Below are 24,730 nucleotides of genomic sequence, written 5' to 3'. Positions count from 1 at the left end.
AGAATAGCCAATAGTGGTATTGGGGAGAGGGGATGCAGGCCCAGTCCTTCCAGAGCCCATGCGAGGAGAACATCAGGGGTCTGTGCATCCATGTTGGCCAGGGGATATGAATGCCTGGCACTGTTTTCAAAACATTCAGGAGGGATGGTTCAAGTTGTAGGGAACTATCTTCAGGAAGACCGGTTTGATTTGTTGGTGTGCAACAGATTTCCTGCATGACTTTGGGAAAGCCATTTAATTTTTCTGTGCCTTGGTTCCCCATAATTAACATGGGAAGACAGCCACTGCCTTGTGTCTCGGGTAAGTAGTGGGGGGGTGAGGAAAAACACATTCAAGATTGCTAGATGTTCAGCTATGATGGGAACAAGCATCCGCAGCTATGATGGGAACAGGCACCAAAAAGAACTTAAAGTATGGAGATGATGTTGCACAGCAGTGCCCTTTTGACTACTCGAAGGCTGTACTGAGCTCCCGTGCTAATTCATGCAGCCAGAGGAATTTACTAATCTACCCTGGATGCCAGAAGACTCAGGAAGCCATTGTAGAATAACCAGGGGCCTTCAGGCTGCAGGGACAGATCGGTCAGTAGATTCCCTCTGTTGCCCCAGGCAGGGAATAGAAGTGGCACAGAGTGGAAATAACGGGTCTATTCATGTAGAAAGGTATGTATTTGCAGTACAGCCTTTCAGCTGCACGCCACCTATCGCAATGGGACCCTCATCCTGACTGGATCACTGGGGAGCCACCACCACCACCACCATTGTAACTGCAGAACAATTTAGGAGGAGAAATGCTTGCATCTAAAAGGAAAAACAGGGGCAATTGTATTCCAGAGACTGAAGTTACCCAATCTAGCTTGTTCCAAGATGCAAGAGCCAACATCCCCCCCCACCCCGCCGCTTTTGCAAAACAAGGCAAGGAGTGCCAGAGTTTTAATGATTATGAATGTATAGGAACCAGGGTGGTGACATGACATCTCACAAGAAAGATGATACAGTCGGCCTCCGGGTGTTCTCAGGAGAACTGTTACAGAATTTGTCACAGACAATTGGTCATTTCTCTACAGGAGCGTCCTGACAATTGCTAGGCGTTTACTCACGCTCTACTTTCTTTCCAAATTTAGATTTTCATGGCAAAGAACATCAATTGTCTGTGCTCCTTGACTTTCCAACACGGAGGATTAGGAGGTATAAATGTCTAGCATAGCTCTCTCAAGAGAAAATTGTTTGTCAAAGAGGACTTGTTTTGCAGCTAGTCCTGAGGCTCCACGAGTACAAGACATTATTGAGAAGCAAATAAGAAAAAAACAAACCAAAAAGCCATTGATTTTCCTTTTTTTTCCCCTTCAGGTTTTATTGAAGAGAATTACAGGCCCGATTTGCATGAATGCTAAGGCTTGTATATCCAGAGCTGCAGAAAAGGGATTTAGTGTAAGTCTGAAGCCAGCCTCTCTTTCTCTTTACATGTCTTGGCTGTTTGGATTTCACCGCCCTCTTTCCAACCTGATTTTCTCTATATGGACCCAATCCTGTCAAGGGCTGAACAGTCAGAGCAAACTTTGGAGACCCTGGCATGGAAGGCATGTTTGGTCCATGGGACCATTTGCCTGTTCTCTGGGGAACGTATGACAAATTTGAGGCTTGATCCTGGCAAATCCTCAGTGCTCCTGGTTGGATGATTGGTATATTGATTGGAAGCAATATTTTATTTCAGGATCATACAAGGTGCTTGTTTTGCAGCAAGAGGAGGTGCATGCCACATTTTGCAAAACCCGCTGCTTTCGCAAACCCACGAAGAAAAGAACTCAGGGCTCAAAGGGTTCGCATAAATGGCATCAAGGGCAGTATCCCATTTAAGGAACTGTGCAAACATCACGGTGACTACAAAGAAGATTGGGGGTAAGTGACCTCAAACACCCCAGACAAACATTTGACTCCAGGTTACAGCTGACTGGAATCCTGAGGTTTTACTGGCCGGGGGCCAGTTCAAAACCCACTCTAACCACCCTAGTATTTTATAACATTGTAAAGACCATATTGTTTGAAACATTTCAATTTTTTTTTTTTTTTTTTACGCACAATCTGGCAGCTTCCCAAAACCATCTTAAATGAGCCAAAACTATCAGCAGCCACCCACCTTCCTGTCCATTACCTTCTGATTAATGACATTCCACCAACAGGGTCCGCCATTAAGAATCCCGCTACTGCCGGACCTCTGCATAAATAAGTCACTGAGACTTGTAAATTGTCTGTATAGCTTGCAGATGTGTTTTACATGGAGGTGTCTCTTTTTGTTATGTGGTCGCCACGCAAGAGGAGCTTCTCAGTAGGTGGAGAGGGAGATCAGTCCTCACTGCATCTCATAAAACCTTAATTAGACATAATGAAGCATGAAAAGAGCTGAAGAAAGCATTTCACTGCATTGGGTTGTAGCTACCCCATAGTCTGTCTGTGTAATAATTTTTGCATTCCTTATCTGTTAGCCTTATACCTTCTAGGCTGAAATATCCATTGTAATAATAAGCTACAATGGAACTATTCATTGAGAAGTTATGCAAAGGTTTTAGCCCCATTTTGGGGGGAATTTCAGAAAATATATTTGCTGGCTTTTATAGATGCGGCAAATAGATTTAAATAAATTACAGGAGAAATGTTATTTGGGCAGCTCCACTGGTGGCCATGCTGTTCCCTTATGGATTCTGCAACAGTGGGGTATTTTCCAGGTAGGAAGCTCAGAGACGCACACTGCCACTAGATGTTATGTTAAGACATCAATCAGTCAGAACTGGCATTAACGAGTCAACACTCCCAATGAATCCAACCTTGTTTTTATAAATAGAAAGCTTGGGAAGGGGCAGGGGGTGGGGGGAGCTGTATGTGTGAGATCGACCTCAGAAATAAAGTGGAACTGATTGTGTTTCAGATAAAATATCCATCCTATCGTCCGGTCTCTTAACAGGCTGAGTCCCAGATCTTATCTCCAGGAAATAACTGGGACCTGATCCTGTAAGCTGTACTCAAATGAGTACTACCATAATCTCTAAAGAGAATATTTGCATGAAAGGGTGGGATATAGAATTAGGCCCTGTGCTATAATGGGCCTCTTCTTTTCTGGAAGTGCCAATTTTGGATGAATTTGGAAGTGGTGTCTCCATTTTAATCCGCCCTCAACTGAGTAAAACATATTGGCTTCACTGGGGATTTGCCACAGAACTGAATAAAAAGCAAACTGGAACAAAATGGGCCCTTTCTTAGTAGGATCTTCCAGACTGCATTGTTTTAATACCTGTTGATAGGAGGTGGTCAGCAAGATCCTATTTTTTTGCCTTTGAAAACCTCATCTTCATGTGGATCCGGCTCTAGATAATTATGAAGATATCAGCCATTGTATGATGGTTACACCAATGCGGTAACACAGTATCACTTTCTGACATGATATTACACCATGACATTTTGGCCTTACCTGTAGCACAAGTTAAAAATCATATGAGCCATAAAAGCTTACAGCTGCAGTATTTTTTTGGCTATGTGATGTTTCTTTTTGTGTTTTTTTCCCCCAAATATTCCATTACCCTGTCACTAGCAGAGTTGAAATACAAAGTAAAAACATGAACAGAACATACACTGCTGAAAGTCAGAGGTTCACACTTACTGAAATACAATATAGCCTTTAAGATACTTGGGGTATGGAACAGATTATTAATAACATGCTTGAAATGTTGACAGGGGAGAAGTTATACCGTAAGAGGTTAGAAGCCCATGATAAAATTACTGACACAAGATAGAAAAATTCTACTACCAAGCCATAGCATTGTTTCAGAATTTAGATTACAAACTGTTAAAAATTAGTCTCATATTTCTGCTGCAAGATATATTTTCCATCCGGATTATTTTGTCAGCTTCGCTGAAGGGACATTTCTCCACTAATTAAAAGTATGGCTGTGGTCCTTCCTCAGACAGAAGATGCATTGAACCCATCTGGGTTGTGCCCGAGTAATGGGTGTAGAATCAAGCCACAGATATGCGTAAAATCAAGTGTCTGGCCTTATTGCGGACCAAAGTTTGTAGCCATCAGCTTCAATTGGTCAAAGTCTTGGCCCCGTTATATTATTGGTGGAGTTTGTCCCAATCAGTCCTGCAGCTGCATCTTAGAGTACAGGCTCAGCTTTTACTCATCCCCAAGATTGCAAACATATGGGTGGCATATAAGACCCATACATTTTAAACATTAAGCCTTCTTGAGAGCAAAAGACTCACAGCATTGGCTCAAGCCAGATATAATCCAAGCAGCCAAGGTGCACGGTTCCTCATACAGCTCTACTAGTACACTTCAGTTCAGACATACAACCACCCCAGAAATTCCAGTTACGGGCCTCTCTTGAGCAGAGACCACAATGCTCATTTGCACCAAATAATGGTGTTCATTTGCACCAAAGAGAATAATGTTGTTTTTTTTAAATGGACATTACTGTCTCGGGAATGGAATAGTTGATACTACTCATTGATTTTAATGTGTGATCCAATCCAAGATTTGAGCAAAGATCTCAGGAGGAGAAAGGATAAGGGACCAACTCATATTCAATACTTTGTTGAATAAATCAATAGCAGGGCATTCACTTGGCTTATTCTGTGGCTAAATATAATGTTACTTCTGAAGGCAAAGTTGACTTTTTAATGTTATTTACAGATGTATCGTTAAAAAAACTTCGTGTTTTTACAAAAACAAGGGATAAAATGTTAGAAAATGAAATCATCTCTCCTTCCAAGTATTCTAAGGATCATCAGAAAAAGCCCTTCTTTCATGGAGAGGGGTCAGCAGAAAAGATGGTTAAGTATCATTAATATTCAAGTGGAAAGATTTTCTATCGAATCCTAGGCAACAAGCCAAAATCCACATATAGATGCATATATTTTTTAAAGGCTGATATGTCTAGCATGATCAGGTAGTTTGATTATAGGTTTCTATGTGGAGATCCTTAAAATATACCCACGCAAATGACACGTGCATATATAAGTGGGGAGGGGGAACATATAGAGAGAAAGTTAGCTTAAAAATGCTGGAAATCATATTACAGAGGAGTACAGTAATAACCGTACAGCTGAGAGCTTGGGAATCCAACATTTCACTGACTCATCAGTTTCCATATCCAAAAATATATAGAAATGGGCATATATAGAAGGTTATTTTCCACTTATGACACTTTCTAGAAAGATTTTAATTTCTCAACCTTAGTAAAAATGCAGTCAATTTGTTCACATAGAAATAATGGTAGACTTGCTCATTTTATTCTTGGACATCTGTTTTCAAGAACGACCTCCTCCAGTTCATAAATCATCTGGAGTACTACTACTTTCCCATCTCACTTTTGTTAACATAAGGAATGTTTGCAAGGTTTGATTTCTTATCTATCAGCTAGCTGTAATGCTTCTTGCTTTGTAGACCCCGTCCAGTTCAGAAGGCTCTGCCCACCCCTCTATTAAGTGAAGCATTTAAGCCCATGCTTAACAAATACTATTCTACTCTGTATCCAAATATTTAAAATATTAATGTGCTCCAAGCACCAACAGAATTGTTAAAAATTGCTCATAGAAAATGCCTATTCACCCTTCTTTGAAATCTTGAGCTCTTTCACGCAACACTAGGTACTGGATAGTGATGTCTGCAGGCTCTTCATAGGTTTTAGGACTTTACTTTTAATTTGAAAAGACTGGATGATTCTTGGGCACCTGTAACGATGACATGATTTTGTTTTATTATCATATTATAAACACAAGTTTGACAAGTGGTTTGCCTGGTAGAGTTATATTTTCTGGCTGGCAGCCCTTACTTGTTTGACTCAGTGATTCAACAGACAAAACGTTTTTGAAGAGAATTCATCCAGTCTTGGCCAGTCCCATGGAGCAGGCTGAAATGAATAGACAAGGTAAATAAACTCCCTCAAAAATTTGCCAGTCTCAGTTGTCCTGCAACGCTGTCAAAATCTTGAAATTGTCTAAAAAAGTTCATTTCAGTTTCTTCTCTTGTCAGGGTAAGAATGCAAGGTACACATTCACAGAATAGACTTCAAATGCTTGAAAGAAAGCTTTGGAGATGTATTATATTATCTTAATCTATATAGGATGTTCAACTATAGTACATATAACAAATAGGGGTAATGGAACTTCTGAATAAATCTTTTCCTTTGAGTTGTGCAGAGAGGGAGGAGAGCAATGATTATTCACCATAATATGATACTGATAACAATAAAATAATGAATATGTGAATAATAATGATAGTGATAATAGTCATAGTAATCATAGTAATACAAGAAATCTTGAGGCGCTCTAACTTTCCCACAAGGAGATGTATCAACTGGGGCACTGGGAAATAATCAGCCATTGATAAAATGACCCAAAAAATAGAAATTATAATCCACTGCAACTCAGCTGATGAATTGTTCACAATAGGTATCAAACTGATGATTCATAAGTTAACAAGCCACACTCAGGCTATCAATACAAGGAAAGCAGTATAACTGTCTCTACAAGCAAGTTAAAAAATAGACCACACCAAAGGAGTGTTAACTGGGTCTATCACCTAGCTGACCCAGTTCTGGGCTGCATGTAGAGCTGTTCCCAGATCATTTTTGTATACCGAAGGTTGACCATTGGGATATTTACCATATGAATGCATTGGCTTAATTTAACGACAAGCTACTAAGAAAAGAAAAGAAACAAGCAAACAAAAAAAATCCAGGAGGGGGAAATTGGCACAAGGTAAAAAAGGCCACTCTTTTTTAGGGTGGGAGTAGTTTGAAAGACAACCTCAGACTGAGACCCAAGGGCTAACCCAAGAGGGTCTGAAAAGATGGGCTTGCTCAGCGTATTTACCATCAAGGTGTAGTAAAGTGCATGGGGGGCAGAGGTTAGTGAAGACTGCTGTTCTTAAAAACTTTTTGGAGGATGAAGATGCAACCAGGCCTAACACAGTGACAGCAAACCTGTACCCTACTCCTTTGCCTTGTATGAGGCCTGGTGAGAGGCAGAGCTACTGCTTGGCCATGTCACATACAGACTGAAGAATAAAAGCAAAATGATAAGGGTGCCAGCCTGGTGTGGAGGAACCCACATTTCATTCTCTTCCCTGCCACTGGCCATCTGCAGAGCACTAAGCAAGTCACAAAGAGTGGATTTTTTCTTACATTTCAATGAGAGTTAGGTCCTTAAATACCTTTAATCATCTGGCCCTACGGTGCCCAATTCACAGAGAAGTTCCTTACATTAAGACTCACTTTTGGGTCATCATACCCCGTTCTAAAATGCCATTGATGGTTTCTCCATAGCTTCTTGAGAAGCACTGGTGGGCCAGGCAACTTGCCTTCACTTCTTTCAGTGGACAACATAGCTTTGGGGCTTGCATTCCCATGCAGAAAACCAGGTAAAATCTGGTGATATATACAGCGAGTATTACAGTTGTAACAAGTCAGACGCTACTCTCTCAATATATGCACAGGCACTATGCGCACATGTTTATATCTATGCGAATATGGTGAAATAGAAAAAAAATAGATGCACATATACGTAGATATATAGACACACATAGTCCTGCTCAATTTCTATGAGACGCTACAAAATAGGTTTTCATTCAGCGGTGACTCATCTTTGGAGATCTTTTTTTTTCTTGCTGCTTAATCCAAGAAACTCTGACTAAGTCAGTTTTGCCACGTCCCAAGTGTAGCAGGGATTCCTCACAGTTTTTGATGCAAACAGAACTAGTAATTCTCCTCAGAAATAGCAAGAAATTGCTATTTGTGGGCTCATGCTTTACGCAATGATGACCTTGGCTGAGGCAACCCAAACAGAATGGGCCTCGGCGCATGAAGTCAATGCCATTGTGGTAAATAAAGGCAGCGCCAGAAGGGCATGATTTCAACATCCCCTGGCAAATGAAGCACGGGGCGCTACACTCATAAGCTGTATTTTTGTAACGACAGTCTGGGAACCCGATGGCACTATGTCATAGTGAGACAATCCAGTGTTGTCTGTCAGATTGGGGGGGGGGGGTTCATTTTTTTTTTAAACAGATGCTTTTTATACTGTACATGGCTGTTAAATTGAATTTGAATAAAACCCGAGGCACGGTGGAGATAGGCTGGAAGGAAAACGACAGGTATGTGTTGATAGCTCTGGCTGATGGTGGCGAGAGGTCTCCAAGAAGTTCAGGTTTTGATTAGGGCTTTGTGGTTGATCACCGTATGTTCGATAGGATTAGAGAAAACAAAAAATAAATAAAGGAGAAGGAATATAAAACCTGCCCCGGGACATCTAGAAGTCATCAGCTGGTGCGGTGGGGGTTAGGAAGAATTTTTCCTTCTGGCCAGTCTATACCACAACTGTCGACCTTCCTGTGAAGGATTGTGTGCCGGCCCAGAGAGAAGATGCTGGGCCAGATGAATGATGGGTGTGATACATCTAGCAAGTCCTTTGTCTTTCCAACCACTGTCTGCTCTCTCCATGAAATGTCAGAGACACTTGTGAATACACTAAACAGCTTTTCAGAGGCAGAAAACATTAACAGCAGAATAAATTTATTTCTCACAAGAGTTTGCATACCTGGGTTTCTTTGGGTTTGGGGTTTTTTGGGGGAGCGGGAAGGGGGCATGTTGTTTTCTCTCTCTCTCTCTCTTTTTTTTGGTTGTTTCTGTTTAAGTTTTTGTTTGCTTTTTTCGCCATCTTATGTATGTTTTGCTTTTGGTTTGTAGCCCAAAATACATCTCGAACTAAAAAACAGATACGGCCATCACACGTAAGCAAAGTGATAGGTAGACAGGAGTGGAACTAGTGTCAATATTCCCAAGGTTACGAGACACTCTGATATAATGTTTGTTTTTGTCAGTGATAAAACATTAAGTCTGAGCCAGGCCATGCATAGGCCAAAATTCAGACTCAGACTTACAGTTTGAACCAAGAGGTAAAGCCACAGATGACTATGTTTGTCTACCTGAAGCCATTAATCAATTCAGTTTCAGGAAAACTCATCCCAAAGTCCTTCAGAACTCAGCCCAACTTCACCAAAAAGTTAACCAAGCTTTGTGAGTTTCAAATTTATAAGGTTGTGTGTCTGTTCAAAGCATCCCTATGTAAAACTAAAGGCAGCTAACTCAAGGCAATTAAGTAGAGTGACATAGTTAGCAGGACTCTGCATGGTTGCTCATCACTTCCTCTTCCTGCTTCATAAATCAGTTTGACCCAAATCAGTTAAGTCTGTTACTACATTCAACCGGGTTGATCTTAAACCAGTTTCAGCCATTTTGAAACTGGTTTAAAGGCACTGAACTTCTGTTCTGTTACAGGTTTAAACTAGTTTCTGATCACTTCAACCAGTTTATGTGTAACTTCTGTCCCTAGCCTTGAAGGGTAATTAAGATGATTAAATTAGGTTCTGCAATTGATCCAAAAAACTCAAAAGGAATCTGACATATGGGCCTCTGTGCCACTATTCCTTCTTTTTTGTGTGTAAGTTTTGTTGGTAAGCTCCCAATTCACAGGCTCTTCTTTAATATCTCGCTAATAAAGCAGCAAGCTTTATCAAGCTCCCCTCATCATAGAGACCAGCTCATGGAAGTTGGACTTTCTCTACCACTGTCTCTGTCCTGTCCTCTGCTCAACTCTTTTCTATACCACACACACATCACTGATGTCTCCAAGCACCTACAAATAACATTAATGGTGTCCTTGTCTGTCAGATCCATACTCTGAAAGGTAGCATTGGTTGTAAGCAAGATTACAATTGTAACCAAAGCTGTTCAAGAGATAAGGAAGCCACAGGTAGAACAAAAAGATCCTCTGAACATAGAGTTTATCATAACTTTACTAGGCTAACTCTGGTGTCTGCTCGTGGTGGATTTCATCGCTGTGTCCTTCCATATCTGCTTACAGTGTGGCTTTTTCACTGGAGCGTGCTGTATGTGTTCGTTAGCTATTCTACAGTGTTTTGGAGGAAGAAATATTAACACAGACCTACCCTTTGGGTATGTTGAATCCCTTAGCCTTTTCCCCAATTCTCAGCTTTCTCTTTCCAAGACAGTTTTGTTAAGATGGTATGACCTCCCAGAGGCCTGCTTCGGAGTTGCACTAAATCTGTGATGAATAAAACAACTGTGGGGAGGCTGCCATAAATTAATTGAACTATTTTACATGAGTAAGAAAAGTAGCAGGAGATTTGAGACTGAAACACAAATACAACTAGTACTTGGGATTCATGCTTGAAAGATTGGTAGGGAGGGGATAAAAGATATCCTAATGGGTTGGGGTGGGGGGGATGAGAAACAAGCTTCTGCCCAGAGCATTTTGGTTAATAATAAGCAGTTTGGAGTGTCAATTTACATTTGCTTCACTAAATGTTGCTATTTAATGTTCATATTTTACTTTTAGAGGCATGTAATCAGCCAGCTGCTGTGGAGCTGTACTGCTGGCCTTCGGTGGCTGGAGTCTGAATTGCCCTCTGTAATTCATATATCCTCTAACACCTAGGGAAAGCCACTATGTAGGTGTCTCTGTTTATTTTGGGGGTGGGCTTGGTTGATTTGTTATGTTTTCTTTTCCTTTTTTCCCCAAGGAATCTGGGTTTGCTCCCTGCTGTCCCGAGGGGCTGCTGTGTCCTGCATGCTGACACATTTTACCATGAAGACATGCTGCAGAGCTGTTACATCAGTCAGGAGTGACATGTGTGCGAGTCACAGATGCCCAGGGAGGAGTTTCATCTAAGGGGAGTATTAAAAATTGGCTGTTGGGTAGGAGCAGCACTGTCCCCTGCAGGGCAAAAATCAAAACTTCTCACAGCTCCACGTCATATCTATGCCACTTGATGGCACTCAGAAATCCCCTTCCATCTCAAGCATTAAGGCCACCATCTGCCACCTTTACTTGCATGTTATGCAATGCTATGAATAGTGCAACAATCTGGGGGGGTTGGCACTACTCAATGTGCTTAAAGCTGAGGGCATCCCCCTTAGCAGTCAAGTTGCCCAACGTATGCCCTTTTCTTTCTCGGAGTATGCCATTTTCTCTCACTCCCCCACGGAGAGAGAGAAAGTGGAACATCCTGAAAGCAAGTGCTGGGAGGAAGTAACTTCTTCAAGCGCAGGGTAATTGTTTGACAATGCAGAGTTTGTTTGCAGAGGGAGTGAGCCTGTGTTGGCAGGGGCCATTACTCTGCTGGAGACAGAAATGCAGGACAAAACATGAAGGCTTGACAGAGAATCTCGAGTCAGCAGAGTCGCTTCTTTCTGAAATGCTTTGTGCCAGCACATCCAACTTTATTGCTGGTGCATTTGTTTTCAGGGGCAATTAATAGTGCCTGCAAGCTCGTTAAAGGGCCCAGTGGCAACTTGCACATTTCAGCCTTTTGTAGATAAGCATGTCCTTCTTCTGCTGTTGTCACTGGCTCCCAGGTACTTCAGGAGAGGTAAGAACGCAGCTAAGTCTGCAGTACCGAATGCTTGGGGCATCAGGGATTGCAATAAGATAGGTGGGAAGAATAATAGCGAAGAAGTAAATCACACAGCAAAATGTTATCTGTGATCATCGTTGCCCTGCATTTTAGAGCTGGAAGGAGGTTATCCCATGAGGATAAGATCTTGCCGATGAACAGATTTCACTGGAGTGAAAGAATGAGAGGGAGAGAGAGAGTTCAGTGTAGTTATATAGGAAAAATATGTATTGTGTATAAAGAACCTGGACACGATTTGTGTGCAGACAGGGAATGCAAAGGCTATTTGCCTGTGTACTGTCATTACAGGTGCAACGAGTGTTGGAGAAACAGGTATTATGGGGTTACTACTTCCTCCTCTTAACAGGTTGGGCATGGAGCAGGCAGGTAGGCACAAAGAGGGGAGAGGGAGGATCCTTGGCTGTCTATCCACAACAGCTGAGGCTATGCACTGGGCAAAGCGTGAGCCAAGTGTCTGCTTGGCTCCCAAGGCATTGCTTAACTCTGTGCTGGCACTCACTTAGGGCAGATTGCAATGTGCCAGTCTGGCCTGAAATGTGAACTAGAGGCAGTTAGGGAACAGAGCGTGTTACTAGAACTGTACACCTTTGCCAAAAGAGGTTTTTGCATGGTATATTATTTTGGAAAATATTTTAATTTATTTTCTTGACACCTGACGCGGAGCTTATGGACTTACATGTTCACTGGGGACAGTAGCTTTGCATTATGTGTTTGTACAGCATCTACACACTGCAGCTCTGGTTCATGCATTGGTTCCTATGCATTACCTCGACACAAAGTAATGATTAAAAAATTAAAATAATGAGATGAAAGAGCTCCATCTTTAACAATTAACTCCCCCTCTTCATTTACATATTTAAACAGCAACCCTCTGCATTCTTTTTCCACTGGATTAGAAGCCCAAATTGGTACCTGTGGGCTAAGTACAGTCAGTCAAAAAGCCCAAGGCTGAATCAATTCAATCTTTGCAAGTTAGTCTAAGCTGTGTAGATTCAACCAATAAGCAAGTGAACACACGTTCACTTCTGATTCTGGAAATGCCCAGGCCAGAAGCCGAGGGGCGCTAGAGCACGGCTCCCTGCTGGGCTGGAGCAGAGAGCTTTGGCCAAGGCTAGTGCGCCTACCCTACAAGGTGGGGTTTGCGGGGGAGGTGCAAAGCATCCTGGGATACTGGGAGGCTGTGAGTTAACTTGAATCTGGAGGGGATCTGGGGCAGAAGTTCAATAAACTGATTTAACCTAAGTCTGTTCAGTATGATACTACATCCATCCAGGTTTATCTGAAACCGGTTTTACCCATTTTGAAAGCAGTTTATGTGCACTGAACTTCTGTTGTAGTACAGATTTCATTTCTGATCACTTATACAGGTTTATGTGGAATTTCTGTCCCTGGCCTTGTTAATAACTTCATAATTTTCTTTATATTTAAACATGACAAACTCATAAGACCAAAATGGGTAACAATTCAGAGATTTTGCACACGTAAGTGAGCATTGTCATTAATGCATCATCAGTGTGTATCCTGCTGAGGCATTATGATTTTATACTGCCAGTTGAAATTTTTTGAATTTCAAAATTATGATGAAAAGAAATTTTCAATGATTTTAAATTTACTGGATAAAACAGGAAACAACATTTGCTTCTCTACCAAGTTCTAATCTGTCATTCTCCAAAAGACAGCCAACATTATTCATTAAGCTTTACAATATTCGTGGTGGAATAGGGAGGAATGAACGTCTTCATTTTATAAACGAAAAGATGGAGGCATAGGCAGAATGTGACTGAACCTAACTTCCCTCGCACTTAGTGTTTAAAAGCTTTTTAAAAAGTATGTGAGCTCATTGACCTGTTTCCCTGCAGCTTGTCCCAAGATTTGGCTGCAAGCAGGAGGCAGCTTTTGGTACACTGAGTTATGAGTGTGTAACATAGTGATGATGGACCGCTAATAACCAACCTCTGGTGGCAATACCAGAGAACGTAATGGAGGCTAAAAACAAGCCGAAAAAAATCTTTTCTATCAAAAGCTAGATAAGATCATTTAGTTCACTTATAAGCAACTGGTGGCTTCTTCTCTGGTTGGTTCTCAAAACACAGACTTAATTTTCTATAAAACAGCCAAAATTTGGAATAGCATCCTAAAGAATGGCTCACAAGTAGATGTGGGGGCAAATTTTCAACTCATGTAAACTGTCCTAGCAATCATGGGTTATAGCAGCTCAGTGCAGAGGAAAAAAATGGAGGAAAACTGTATTTGGGTAAAATTAAAACTTTCTAATTTTTCTTCTGGGGGTTATTAGGCTTCTTAAACTTTCCTTTCTTCAGATGAGATTTTGCTTGTGGTCCATCATTCCACAAGCAATACCACTAAGGGTAGGGTGTCATAAGATACTGCTCCGTGCTGGTAAGGGTATCACAATCAGGTTCATTGCTCATCACTGAAACTTGTGTGGAGGCATTGATACCCCTCACCTTTAAAGCTGATTTTGTAAGTAATATATAATGCACTGAGGGTCTTCCCTGAACGGAGATACAGGTGGCCCTAGGGCAACCGTCAATGATAATAAAGCAGAAGCAAAGCTAACTTCTTCTCAGTTTGAAGCCCTTACTTGAGACATAACTTTGTCTCTCTTCCACAGAGGGAACCTCTTACTGCGCAGTACACAAGGCAACCCTCTCAAAACACTGGTAAGATTGAACTATTTTCCTTGGAGGGTTTATTTTTTCCCTTTCTGGATGGTGGTTGAAGTGATAATTACTGAGTTCTGGTCCTAGCCCAAAAAATGTTGCAATACTGAACTGGTATACACACACACACACACACACCCTTGCATTTTGTGCAATCAGAAGACACAAAACAAAGGAAAAAAAAGAAATAAAGTAGACTCCCCCACCCCACAACTGAGTTTGCAAGCATGTGGTTAAAACAAGGTATGTTAAATGGTAATGATTTCATGGTACTTTTATCCAGAAGAAATCTAATTTCTTTTACTAGCTGCCAGGCATGTATAGGAATAATTACAGCGCTATTGGAGTACAACCACCTTTAGGGTAAAACGAAGGAGGCTTAGGACAGGAAGTGAAGAATATCAAGTTTGGTTGAAACTGAAAGGGAATTTAAAGGAAGTAGAATATGACTGCCAAAGGGAGACTACTGTGGAGGAACTGGTGTGAACATCTATATTCAGTTTGTAGCAATACCCATAAATGGGATATTTAAAAGATTTGGAAACTCGGGTAGTGGTTGCTTTTACTAGTTTATGAAACGTAGATAAATGGTGAATTGGTTCAAATTCTTTCGATATCTAGTAGGATCTGCCCGAATCACAGTGCACACAATACAATGAAATCTTGTTCCAGAGCCCATCTCAGTGAAAATGAACACGGGATGCCTGGCATATAACTCCCAGGAGGGAGAATGGTGGCTTAGCTGCACTGAAATATTTTGGGGTTTGGCTAAACTATTTGGGGTTTCTTTTACTTAAAAGAAAAACCTAAATTTTCTTCAGAAAAAAAAAGCTTTCTGTGTATTTTTCCCCTAAACCCCAATTTCCACTCAAGAACAGGACTAGTATTTTACCTGGAAACAATTTAACCCTCTATATTCGGCAAACCTATTCATTGCTTGGCAAAGAATTCTACTCGGCTTGTTCCTCTCATCTCTTCTCAATAGTATTTCGCAAAAAAGTCTAAACAGGAACCAATTAATTTATATTTTCCAATGAGCCTTAAACAAAGACACATCTTGAATTCGACAGAGGGCAAAATTGGATATTGTCTGGCACATCCCGGGAGCAGGACCTGACCTTCCCTCTAGCTCCAAATAGATTACAGTAGCTCTTGATCTTTCTTCTTGTTCAAGAAAAGGGAATTCTTTTTCTTTCTACTGAACTTATATACTTTTTTTCCAAACACTCTCAGTATTAATTTGGCACCAGGGAAGCATACTGGAACCTAGTTTTGGAGAATAAAGTCTGACCAAAGTTTTCCTTCTTTTAAAAAAAAGCCTCTCTGACATTTGTTGGAAATATTACTAGCAAATAGATCATGTGTTCCATTGCTCAGGAGATGCAATTAGATTTTCTGCAGGTTTGTAAAACAAACTATGGTCTAAGGATGTTGTCATGGAACCATTAGTTTGAGTCCCAGTTGGATAACTCAGTTTTTAATTATTAGGGCTACACTGCTTTCATTGGTGCACCTATATTGCAATGTTCAAAGGGATTTGGATGTCAAGGTCTAATTAAAATTATTGGGAATTGGGCATACAAATACTCCAGGTGGATTTGAAAGTGTCAGCTTATTAGTTTCCTTAAACAATCAGTTGCAAAAAAGCAACGTTTAGCTGCTAGAGAAGGATGTTACTCTCAGGTCTTGAAATGACTGGACTGATCCTTGTCTTGGTTTGAATCAACAGTTTCGAGCTACAGTATAGCCATGCTGATTTACAGCAATAGAGGGCATGTCCCTTTGTCTTGCCCTCTTTCTTGTGATCTGTGGGAAGCAAGATACCCCAGACCTACCTACTGCAGGATTCTTCCATGTAATGCTTCTGGCCACCTTAAGAAACACTGTACAACGTTAGATGGGGTCTGATCCAAAGTATGGCTCCATGTTCCTAACAACTGTGGAAGGGCCTGCTCCCCTGGAGGGCATCTTCAGGTGCGGGTGATTCAATAGGTAGCTTTAATTTCAAAACAAAAGCCATTTCAAAGCAGGAAGCCATTATTTTTTTCATGTGGAAAATATCAATGTGGCATGTTGAAATGATTTCAAAACTTTTTTACCCTCCATTTTTTTTTCCATGGAAAACCTTGAGTTTTAACTAAAAGGAATTTCTTCTTGGAGAAACAACAAAAATACTTAAAAAAATAGCAAGCCTAATGCTTAAGAGACCTAGCATCGGTGTTTTCTGCTTCCTGTGTGACCTTGGACAAGGCTACTTGAGGCCAAACTTTTAAAAGCACCTATTTTTACAAGCAGACGTAGGCACTGAGGAGCTTAAGAGTCATTGAAAGATTCATGGCCCTTAAGTCACTTTTGAGAATGGGTTTTTGATTCCTAGATCATTTAAATGCTTTTGAAAGTCTTACCCTTAACCATTTTGTGCCTCTGAAAAGGGGATCAAAGCACTAGATAAGGGATACTGTGTGTTAAAAATGATCTGGTGTTCCTATAGCAGCACAGGCCAGATGAATACGTAAGCAGGTAGGTAGATGCCGCTCTACCAAGAGAAAGTCTAAACGTAACGATGAGTCTGTAGTTGATCCTGGCGCATAACCTAGGCTCTTATGTACATTGCTTGCAAGCTTTTTTATCCAGGTCCTGCTTGATTTATTCCTTGGCTAGCCCTCAGATTCCTGTGGGTTTCTAATCTTCCCAGGTGTCTTCAGTAAGGAGGGAACCCTTGCCATGAAAGCGGTAAATGCACTTGAGATTGACACGCTGTTTTCAGATATCGCCGAAACTTTCAACAAGCAATACAGGGATCACTGTGCCATGGAGGAAGCTATCCGAAGGCTGAAAGAGGCTTCTGGCTGTGCTCCCACTAGCAGCCTGACAGACTGTATAGACAATATAAAGCGGGAACATGGTAAGCAACTGCAGACTAAAGCTACCTAAAGCCATTACTAAAACAATGGGGGCATCTACACAGTAATCAATATGCCGTAGTTATGGTGCATTCACTTTAGTACTTGGAGAACCAAGTACTAAATCAATGCATAGTAACTGGTGCTACTGCACAGTAGCGCCAGTGCACGGGGTCTTCCAGAAACTAACTGCACTGTAGCCTAGTACTACTGAGCAGTAGTGTATTAGCACAGGTTTTGTCCAACATGCTACTGCACAGTGTTATTAGGCTACTGTACAGTTAGCATCTCATGTAGATGCACCCAGTGAGGACCAAATGCATCACATAAAGTAGCAGCAGCATCTTCAAACCAATTCAGACACTCATCAGCTGGGCTCTGTAGAGAACAGTGTACGAACTCTTGGCTAGCAGAAAACTCAGCAACGAAGAGCCTGCATTTGATAGGCGTGCAGCAGTAGATGTAGTAATAAAGCCCACAGCAACTGAGTGTTAGAGCACAGTAAGAGTAGTAGCCTTTTCTGCCCCCCCAAGAATCTGTTTCAGTCCATTCAGGGGCCTAGAAAGAAAGTAGGGATAAAATAAAACTCTGCACCCATTTTAACCCTCCCCCGTCAGCCTTTTAAAAGGTTTTAGCTGGGTAGTGGGGAGTTGCTGCTCTGTAACATGGGGCACCACATGAATAGGTGGTGTGGTATTTGCTCTCCTCATAGTGCCTTTCTTCTGTCCTCAGAAAAACTAGGAGTGAGGTTCAACTCCAGCCTCCCACATGCTAGCGCCAGCATTAGAAAGCAGAATGACCCCTGTTTTGAATATTACCTTACTGAACCAAAAAGAATCAGATCTTGTGGTAGAGGTGGCATCTTTTATTAGACCAACTAATTTTTTGCAATTAAAAAAAAATGCTAAAGACATTTTTTAGCAAAAAATTAGTTGGTCTAATAAAAGACATTGCCTCTATCATGAGTTTTGATTCCTTTCGCCTCTAGACCACTATGGCTACAACCTGGATACCTCACTTAATTTTTTTCCCCCATCTGTTTAAGTTGGTCTAATAAAAGATATCAGATTCACCCAAAGAACCTTGTCACTTAACCAAAGCATTTGATAAATTCACTGATACTTGTGGTGCCACGTCCTGGATTTCTCCCTTAGTGTGCAACGCAGTCAAAACCCTATGGTTGTATCTTGGGGTGTGCCGAGGGCTAACAATTAATCCAGGTAGCTGGATCAGGAGCAGTCATTGCAAAGGAAAAAGAAGGGCCTAACAAACTGGTGTTGGCCCCAACAGCAGCCAAGGGAACTGTTTTTTGCTAATCTCTGGTGTACACCACAGGAATAAGCAGACAGGTTTATTATCCGCACCTGGAATTGGCAGGAAAATGGTACAGGGATGGCCTAAGACTCCTGGGTCACCTTCTTACAGCTGCTACTTCTGTTGGGGTGAACTTCATTTTTTTTTCCAGCCAGTTTGTACTGACCACACAAACCTCTCTCAGGTTCTCATCCAGTGTCTGGATTTGGCTTTCTTGTGCGGGTTCACACGACAGCAAAGCCGATCCTTCCTGTGTAATGTTGACCTGCTAAGCTACTGCAGAAAGGAAACCTAAACCAAAGGGGCCAACAAACCCACACGGAAGGAAAATCCATATGTTTGTGAAACCAGTAAGAAGAACAATGAAGAGTCTCATGAAAGATTAGAATGGATTTGCAATATACTTTTATAGGCTCACTCAAGGATTGACAGTTTGCAGTGAATAAATGGGAGTAAATGACAGAGGATTATGGGTCAAATTTACCCTGTCTAACTCCATTGGCTGCAATGGAGGAAATGTCAACACACCCGTGCCAAGGATGAATTTGGCTTTGTATGTTTAAGGAAGTGGCATGGAGGATTTTAGCTTATATTACTGGCAAATGCTTTTATTGTGCACATGCACACACACACATTGCTGATAAGGAAGTTGGAAAGAGCTTAATTTTGTGTCTTGGAGCAGATTTGTTGCTCTGAGTGTTTAGTACTTGAGGGGCAAAAGCATTGAGACATCTCTTTTGGACTCAAATCAGAATGAGCTAAATGGTTGAATATAATTTGTTTTGTCTTTCAGGTGCCTGCAGTTTGCAGGTGCACATGGATGGCTATAGCTTTTCACTCATTGTAAAGGAGAAAGAAGTGCCTGCAGACTTGGAGCAGGCCCAGCAGCAGGTGTGGGAACTGAATCGTGCCACAAAGCATGTCATTGCTACAGAAACAAAACTCCAGGAAATGATCTGTTCAGTGCTTCAGAGCCAGAGTCAGCTGGCAGAGAGAATGAAAGCCACAAACCCAGAGTACCTGGACCAGGTACGGCTAGACGCTAACCTGAGAGAGAATATCCAAACCGTGAGCCAGGCCAAAGAGCTCTCCAAGCAGTATGGCAAAGATGCCAGCAGCGTGCTGAAAGAAATGGCTCACCTAGCTGGTATGATCCTGTAAAAGGTTCAAAAAGTAAGGATCCAGCTGGTATTTATACCTTCCCCTTTGTACCTAAAATCTACAGAGTGCCGAAGAGCACACCTTGGTACAGCCGTGATTATCTGGGCAATTAGCACACGTATAGGTAGTTGTACTAGGTCTGGTTTATTTAGCCAAGGAACCTGAATCAGGAGAGTAGGATTTCTTCTCAAGGGGCTGAAGTGATGGACAAAAAGTATGTCCTCCTTTTCATCTGCCAAGCACTCAAGCCCTCTTGCAGGGTTTCAGCCCACCAACACCTCCAGTGCTACTTCAATATCTGCAGAACCAGAGAAGTACAAAGTAATGAGAGTTAGGCCTGAATATAGCCCAGAGACCATATGTGGCTTATCTAAAGCCACCTAAATAAAGCAGCTTATATAAGAATTCAGAAGTCCCACCCCTTTTTTCTAGGTTCAACAAAGCTGTCTTCCAAACTGAAGGCATTCCCTCATGTTAAAACCAAGTGCTCAGACCAAGGCTTAAAAATTCCCTTTCAAGCAATAAAGATCTACTTTGTATTGCTTCTTAGAGCTATGGAAAGGAAATATGATTAATTCTGCTATCAGAAGCTGCTCTTCCCCTCCTTCTAATCTTGAAATTTCTAGAGGGCTTTCATTGAGACAGAGATTCAAGGCTGGTCACATATTGCTGAAACCACATGGGTATCTTGCACTTTAGGATTGAGCTGCATAAAGACAGCTCTGGAGGGATGGAATAGCAGGAGTTGGTGCAGATTAGCATAAAGGTGCCTTGTAGGGTGGCAGCAAGGGAAGTGAAACACAAGGAGGACGGCACGAGTAGTGTGCTTTGGGTATGAGGTGTATTATCCCATGCTAGGATAGTATGGGGGCCACAAATTTGGACTGAAGTGCATCAGAAAAGCCAAGATGATGACTTAAAGTTGGAACAACATGGTTATGTATGCTTCAAGTCCAGATTGAGAGGCACCTGACAGCCTGAATGTGTTTGTATTATACTTAATCACAGCCAGTGCCATTAATTTGCTTACTACGGACACCCTCGGTGAATTCAAATTGCAGCTTGCAAATGCCAGAGTGCTTGCCATCAAGAAAGTGAAGGAGAGTCTACTGAACACTTAGCAGTGATGTTTCATCCCTTTGAAGACCACTTGGATTACACCTGAATTGTCTTGCACACCTTCAACTGAGCCTTGAGGCTTAAGTTGACCAAGAGAATTCAATTTTTCAATAATTCTTTAGGCCACAAAGCTACTCGCTAATACCAAGAAGAAAGTGGGCCTGTTGGAGGAAGGGACTGTGTGTCCGAGGGGAAGGAAGCGAAGGAGGGGGGGAGATCAGATAAATATGCAAGTGCTGGATCTGGCTACTGGTTGAAAAGCTCATTGAATTCACCACATTTTTTAAGGATGAGGGAGAGAATAAAAACCACAAATGAAACCTTACTCAGCCTGCTCAAGCACCACAAATAACTACAAAGGGAGCTCAACCTCTGGGTTTTTAGACTGTCTCTGCCCTGCCTGGTATTATTTTTTAAGTCTTGTTTCCATGCACCCCTGCTCACCCCCAAAATACGTCCGAGTATCCCGAGAGACTTCCTTTGGCCTTTGGCATCCTTTTGCCAACTTTCGTACCTCTATCAGCTCACCCACCTCACAGAGGAAGATTGCAGCAGGGCTCTTTGCCCTGTCAGGGAGGCTTTCTTGGTAAATGTCCATGTGAATCTGTCCTGCCAGAAAGCCAAACTATTCAGACATTTCCTTTCAGGAGTTTCAGGATGCCCATTCATTAGACACAAATTTTGCACAAACTAAAAGATTCCAAATTTTATTATTATTTTCTGAAAGCAAGTGAATGCCCCTGCAACCAGGTTGGGCTGACAAGATAGCCTACCTGCCCCCGCCTACATCCAATGCTTGCGGTTTCTACCTCCCTTCTTTTATTTCTTTTCCTTCTGTTTTTAAGGAATATGGGGAACAGGTTCATTGCCACAGCTATTTCCTGCTGCTCTCCCCATAGCATGCTGACAACTTCTTCTGGTAGGCTCCCAAGTATTTGTTTTTCAAACAAATGGACATTTTTAGTTATCAACATCTCAGAAAGTTCACTTGATGGGTGCAGCTTCTAGGAGCACTAGGTTTTCTCAGATTTGTTACCCCCCCTTTCCCATGAAAAAAATAATTTCAGGTGCTTTACCACGAGATATATTGGGATCTTTGCCTTCTGTTTATCAAAGTGAATAAATATGATTACAATGTAATCAGTTATCAAGGCCATTGGCTCTTCCAGTAAGAGTAGGTGCATAGATTAGCACACAAGGAAAAACCGGTTTTCTACATGCCATGTATGTGTAGGATCAAAGTAATACAATACACGTGACAGCACATTCAAAATATATCCTCCATTCAGCTGATCTGGGTGATGTTCCTTTTCAGTGGAAGAGCTAACTACATTGCAATCTCCTACATCAGACATTTTTAATTAACGCTGGTCACTTGTATAGGAATATGCAATATATTTAATGAAACATATATACGGGCTATATTATTCTCCCATGTCGGGAACTCTCATATATGCTTCTTTGGCTATTGTTACACTCAGACACACCACAAACCTCATAATGTCTGTGGTTGATTCAGTCCAGTGCACTCAGACATGTCTAAGGGCTATTTGGAAATGTACGTTTTGGAACGCGCCGGCATTCCAGCGCTGCCATATTCACGATGGGAGTGCTCACTAACGTGATGAAAGGATGGATTCTGTGAACCTGAAAAACACAAGCCAGATCTTCAGCTGGTATAACTTGATGTAGATCCATGGAAATCAAGCTGAGGATCAAGCCTATGGAGAAGGAATTAGGGCTGGTCACAACATTTCAACAGAACACGTTTCCATGGAAAAATGCCATTGCATCCCAAACGGTGCCTTTTGAGAAAACATCCAATTTGACAAGAGTTGCAACAGAGGTCCATGATGGATGAGAGACAGACAGAGCGAAAACCTGACCTTTTTGATCTGAAAACAGATGTTTCAACACAATTCTTTTTCACAAGAACCTTTGAAAGCATTTGTTTTTATTTCTATGCAGAACAAATACAAAATTCAAAACTTTGGAAGTTGTCGGGTGATGGAATTGTCATTTTTCTGGCCAGATCTAATAATGCCTCCTGTGAGCATTCCCACTGAAGTCAAACTGGTGTGACTGTTTCTATGAGTCAGTGCTTCTTGACTTGGGTAGGAGTTGGGAAATGTGGCCCCGGTCAGTAGTGGAGTCACATTTCCCTGCCCGCTGCCTCTCAAGTGCCAATGAAATGAAAAGATGGCCTTCAGTCTAAGGTATTGCTAGAGTCACTTGGTTTCCGTTCCTTCCTCCACCATACATTTTCTGTGTGAACTTGAAGAGAATCAATGAGTCTCTTACTTCCCCACCTGTAAGGGCAATACTACTTCAGAGGGGTGCTGGGGTGATCGTGGATACATTAACAACTGTGAGGTACTCCACTTTCATGGTGAGCTGGGCCTCCGATATCTCGGAGCATCCTACTTCTCACTCAAGCAATAGTACCAAATACCGGATAACTCACAAGATTTTCCACGTTTGTTTTGCCAGACCCATGGGTGGGAAAAATAGCTATATTGTAGTGTCTGTACTCAAACCAAATTGAATCTTGTTGAGGTTCTTCCATTGCCGGAGATTTTTCTGCCTGTTTCAGAGCAAGATGGTTTTTCTGCGTCTGGTCGTGGCCACAGCTCAAGCATACGGGGGTTTGTTGCAGGACTGAAAAAAAACCCCAACCGAAAACAAATGATGGGATGGGGGAAGCATTTCAAATCTTGAAAAGTAATTTGGGGAGGGTGATTCTTGGAGATGGTGGGAGCAGATTCTAATGCTAATTCCATCCCATTCTTTTCACGGGGATCCCGCACCCCAAGATTTCGGGAGTCGCAAGGCTGACTGGGGTTTGAAGCACAATGCGGGGCTTCCATAAATGTTCGGTCTTTCTAGGAAAAAAGGGGCACTGCACTGAAATATTTGGATCTCTGATTGGCGTTATTAAAGATGTTGGCCATCTGGACCCCACTCGGTTTAATTAGTCATCAGCAGGGTGGCGTTCTCGTAATAAAAATCCTCCGCTCTTTTCGCCCTGCCTCCGCGTGCAGACTTTGCAGGGCTCGCCCATCTCCGATTTCGTACTGCGGAGGGTGGATGTATTCTCACTTAACAGCCATCCACCCTGGAGCTCACAGGCCAGCAGCATGTTACTTGGCAGAGCCGCTAAGCATAAGCCCGTAAAGTGCAGCAGGCTGGAAACGTTGCAGCCAAATATGGCAAAGGAGCCAGGAGCATGTGATTCACCCCACCCTCGTTTGTAAGTCATTCTGGTGTCAGGCTTCCAAACTTCATTACTTTGCAGAAAAATAAAACAGGGGATTAGGAAGCAGGGGGAACAGAAGGGGAGACAAAGAAAGGGAAGTAAAACCTGAACAATATAGAAGGGTCCCCAAGCACTGTGGGTATCTTGAAAGTCCTAGGTGTTGAGCCGGTCTTACTGGTTTCAAACGAATTTCCCCCTGATCTCCATTTCCTCCTTTCACTCTAGCTACCATGTAGCAGAAAGGGAATTAGGTGGATTGAGTGAATCCATTTATTTCAGCTTTTCCTGTGCCAAGACAATCGATAACCACCCGACCCTTGCTCTCATTACATTCCTCTTGCCGTCCGCATTTTCGGCATAGGCAGAATTACCAGCAGAAGCAGGTACGTAGCCTCTACCCCAGAGATCGTGCTACTTCATCATCCCAAGGGAGATTTTCTGAAGCTGGCCCTATTCATATAATAAACAGAATTAAGAGCAAGCAAAAACAAACGAAAGAAGAAACGAAAGAAAAAGCAATGGATTATAAAGGCCAGGAAAGAATTTAAAGTAAGATTCGCCCTGGGGGAGAGGGAGACGGAGGGAAGTATTACAAATCTGCCCCGTTTCATCCAGCAGCAATGGCTGATGGCTGGCTGAAAACATAGTGAACTGACTTGTAAGGGTTGAGAGAGGTTTGCAAGGAAGATCTCCCTTTCTGCCATCCTGCCAGGGTCCCTTATTCTCAGCTTCCTGTCAGCTCTCCACCCTCCTCTTCTCTTTAATTCTTAATGCTCTGTCTGCACAAGTCCCATTCAGACTCC

General features: G+C 42.1%; 1 protein-coding gene across 1 annotated transcript; it reads left to right on the top strand.

Moving 5' to 3' along the window:
* The first annotated feature begins 1,501 nt into the window (after positions 1–1,501).
* On the top strand, positions 1,502–24,730 carry LOC149859096 (uncharacterized). The gene is made up of 5 exons (XM_090061205.1): positions 1,502–1,898; positions 10,597–11,445; positions 14,126–14,174; positions 16,870–17,079; positions 19,185–24,730. Exons 2-5 carry the CDS (start codon positions 11,398–11,400, stop codon positions 19,550–19,552), a joined length of 675 nt encoding a protein of 224 aa, XP_089917331.1. The 5' UTR covers positions 1,502–1,898; positions 10,597–11,397; the 3' UTR covers positions 19,553–24,730.

Source organism: Crocodylus siamensis, chromosome 8 (assembly GCF_052110815.1).
Source record: "Crocodylus siamensis isolate JL-2025a chromosome 8, ASM5211081v1, whole genome shotgun sequence".
Lineage (NCBI taxonomy): Eukaryota > Metazoa > Chordata > Crocodylia > Crocodylidae > Crocodylus > Crocodylus siamensis.
The sequence above is the reverse complement of the archived record's forward strand: the minus strand, read 5'-3'. Positions and strand labels throughout refer to the sequence as shown.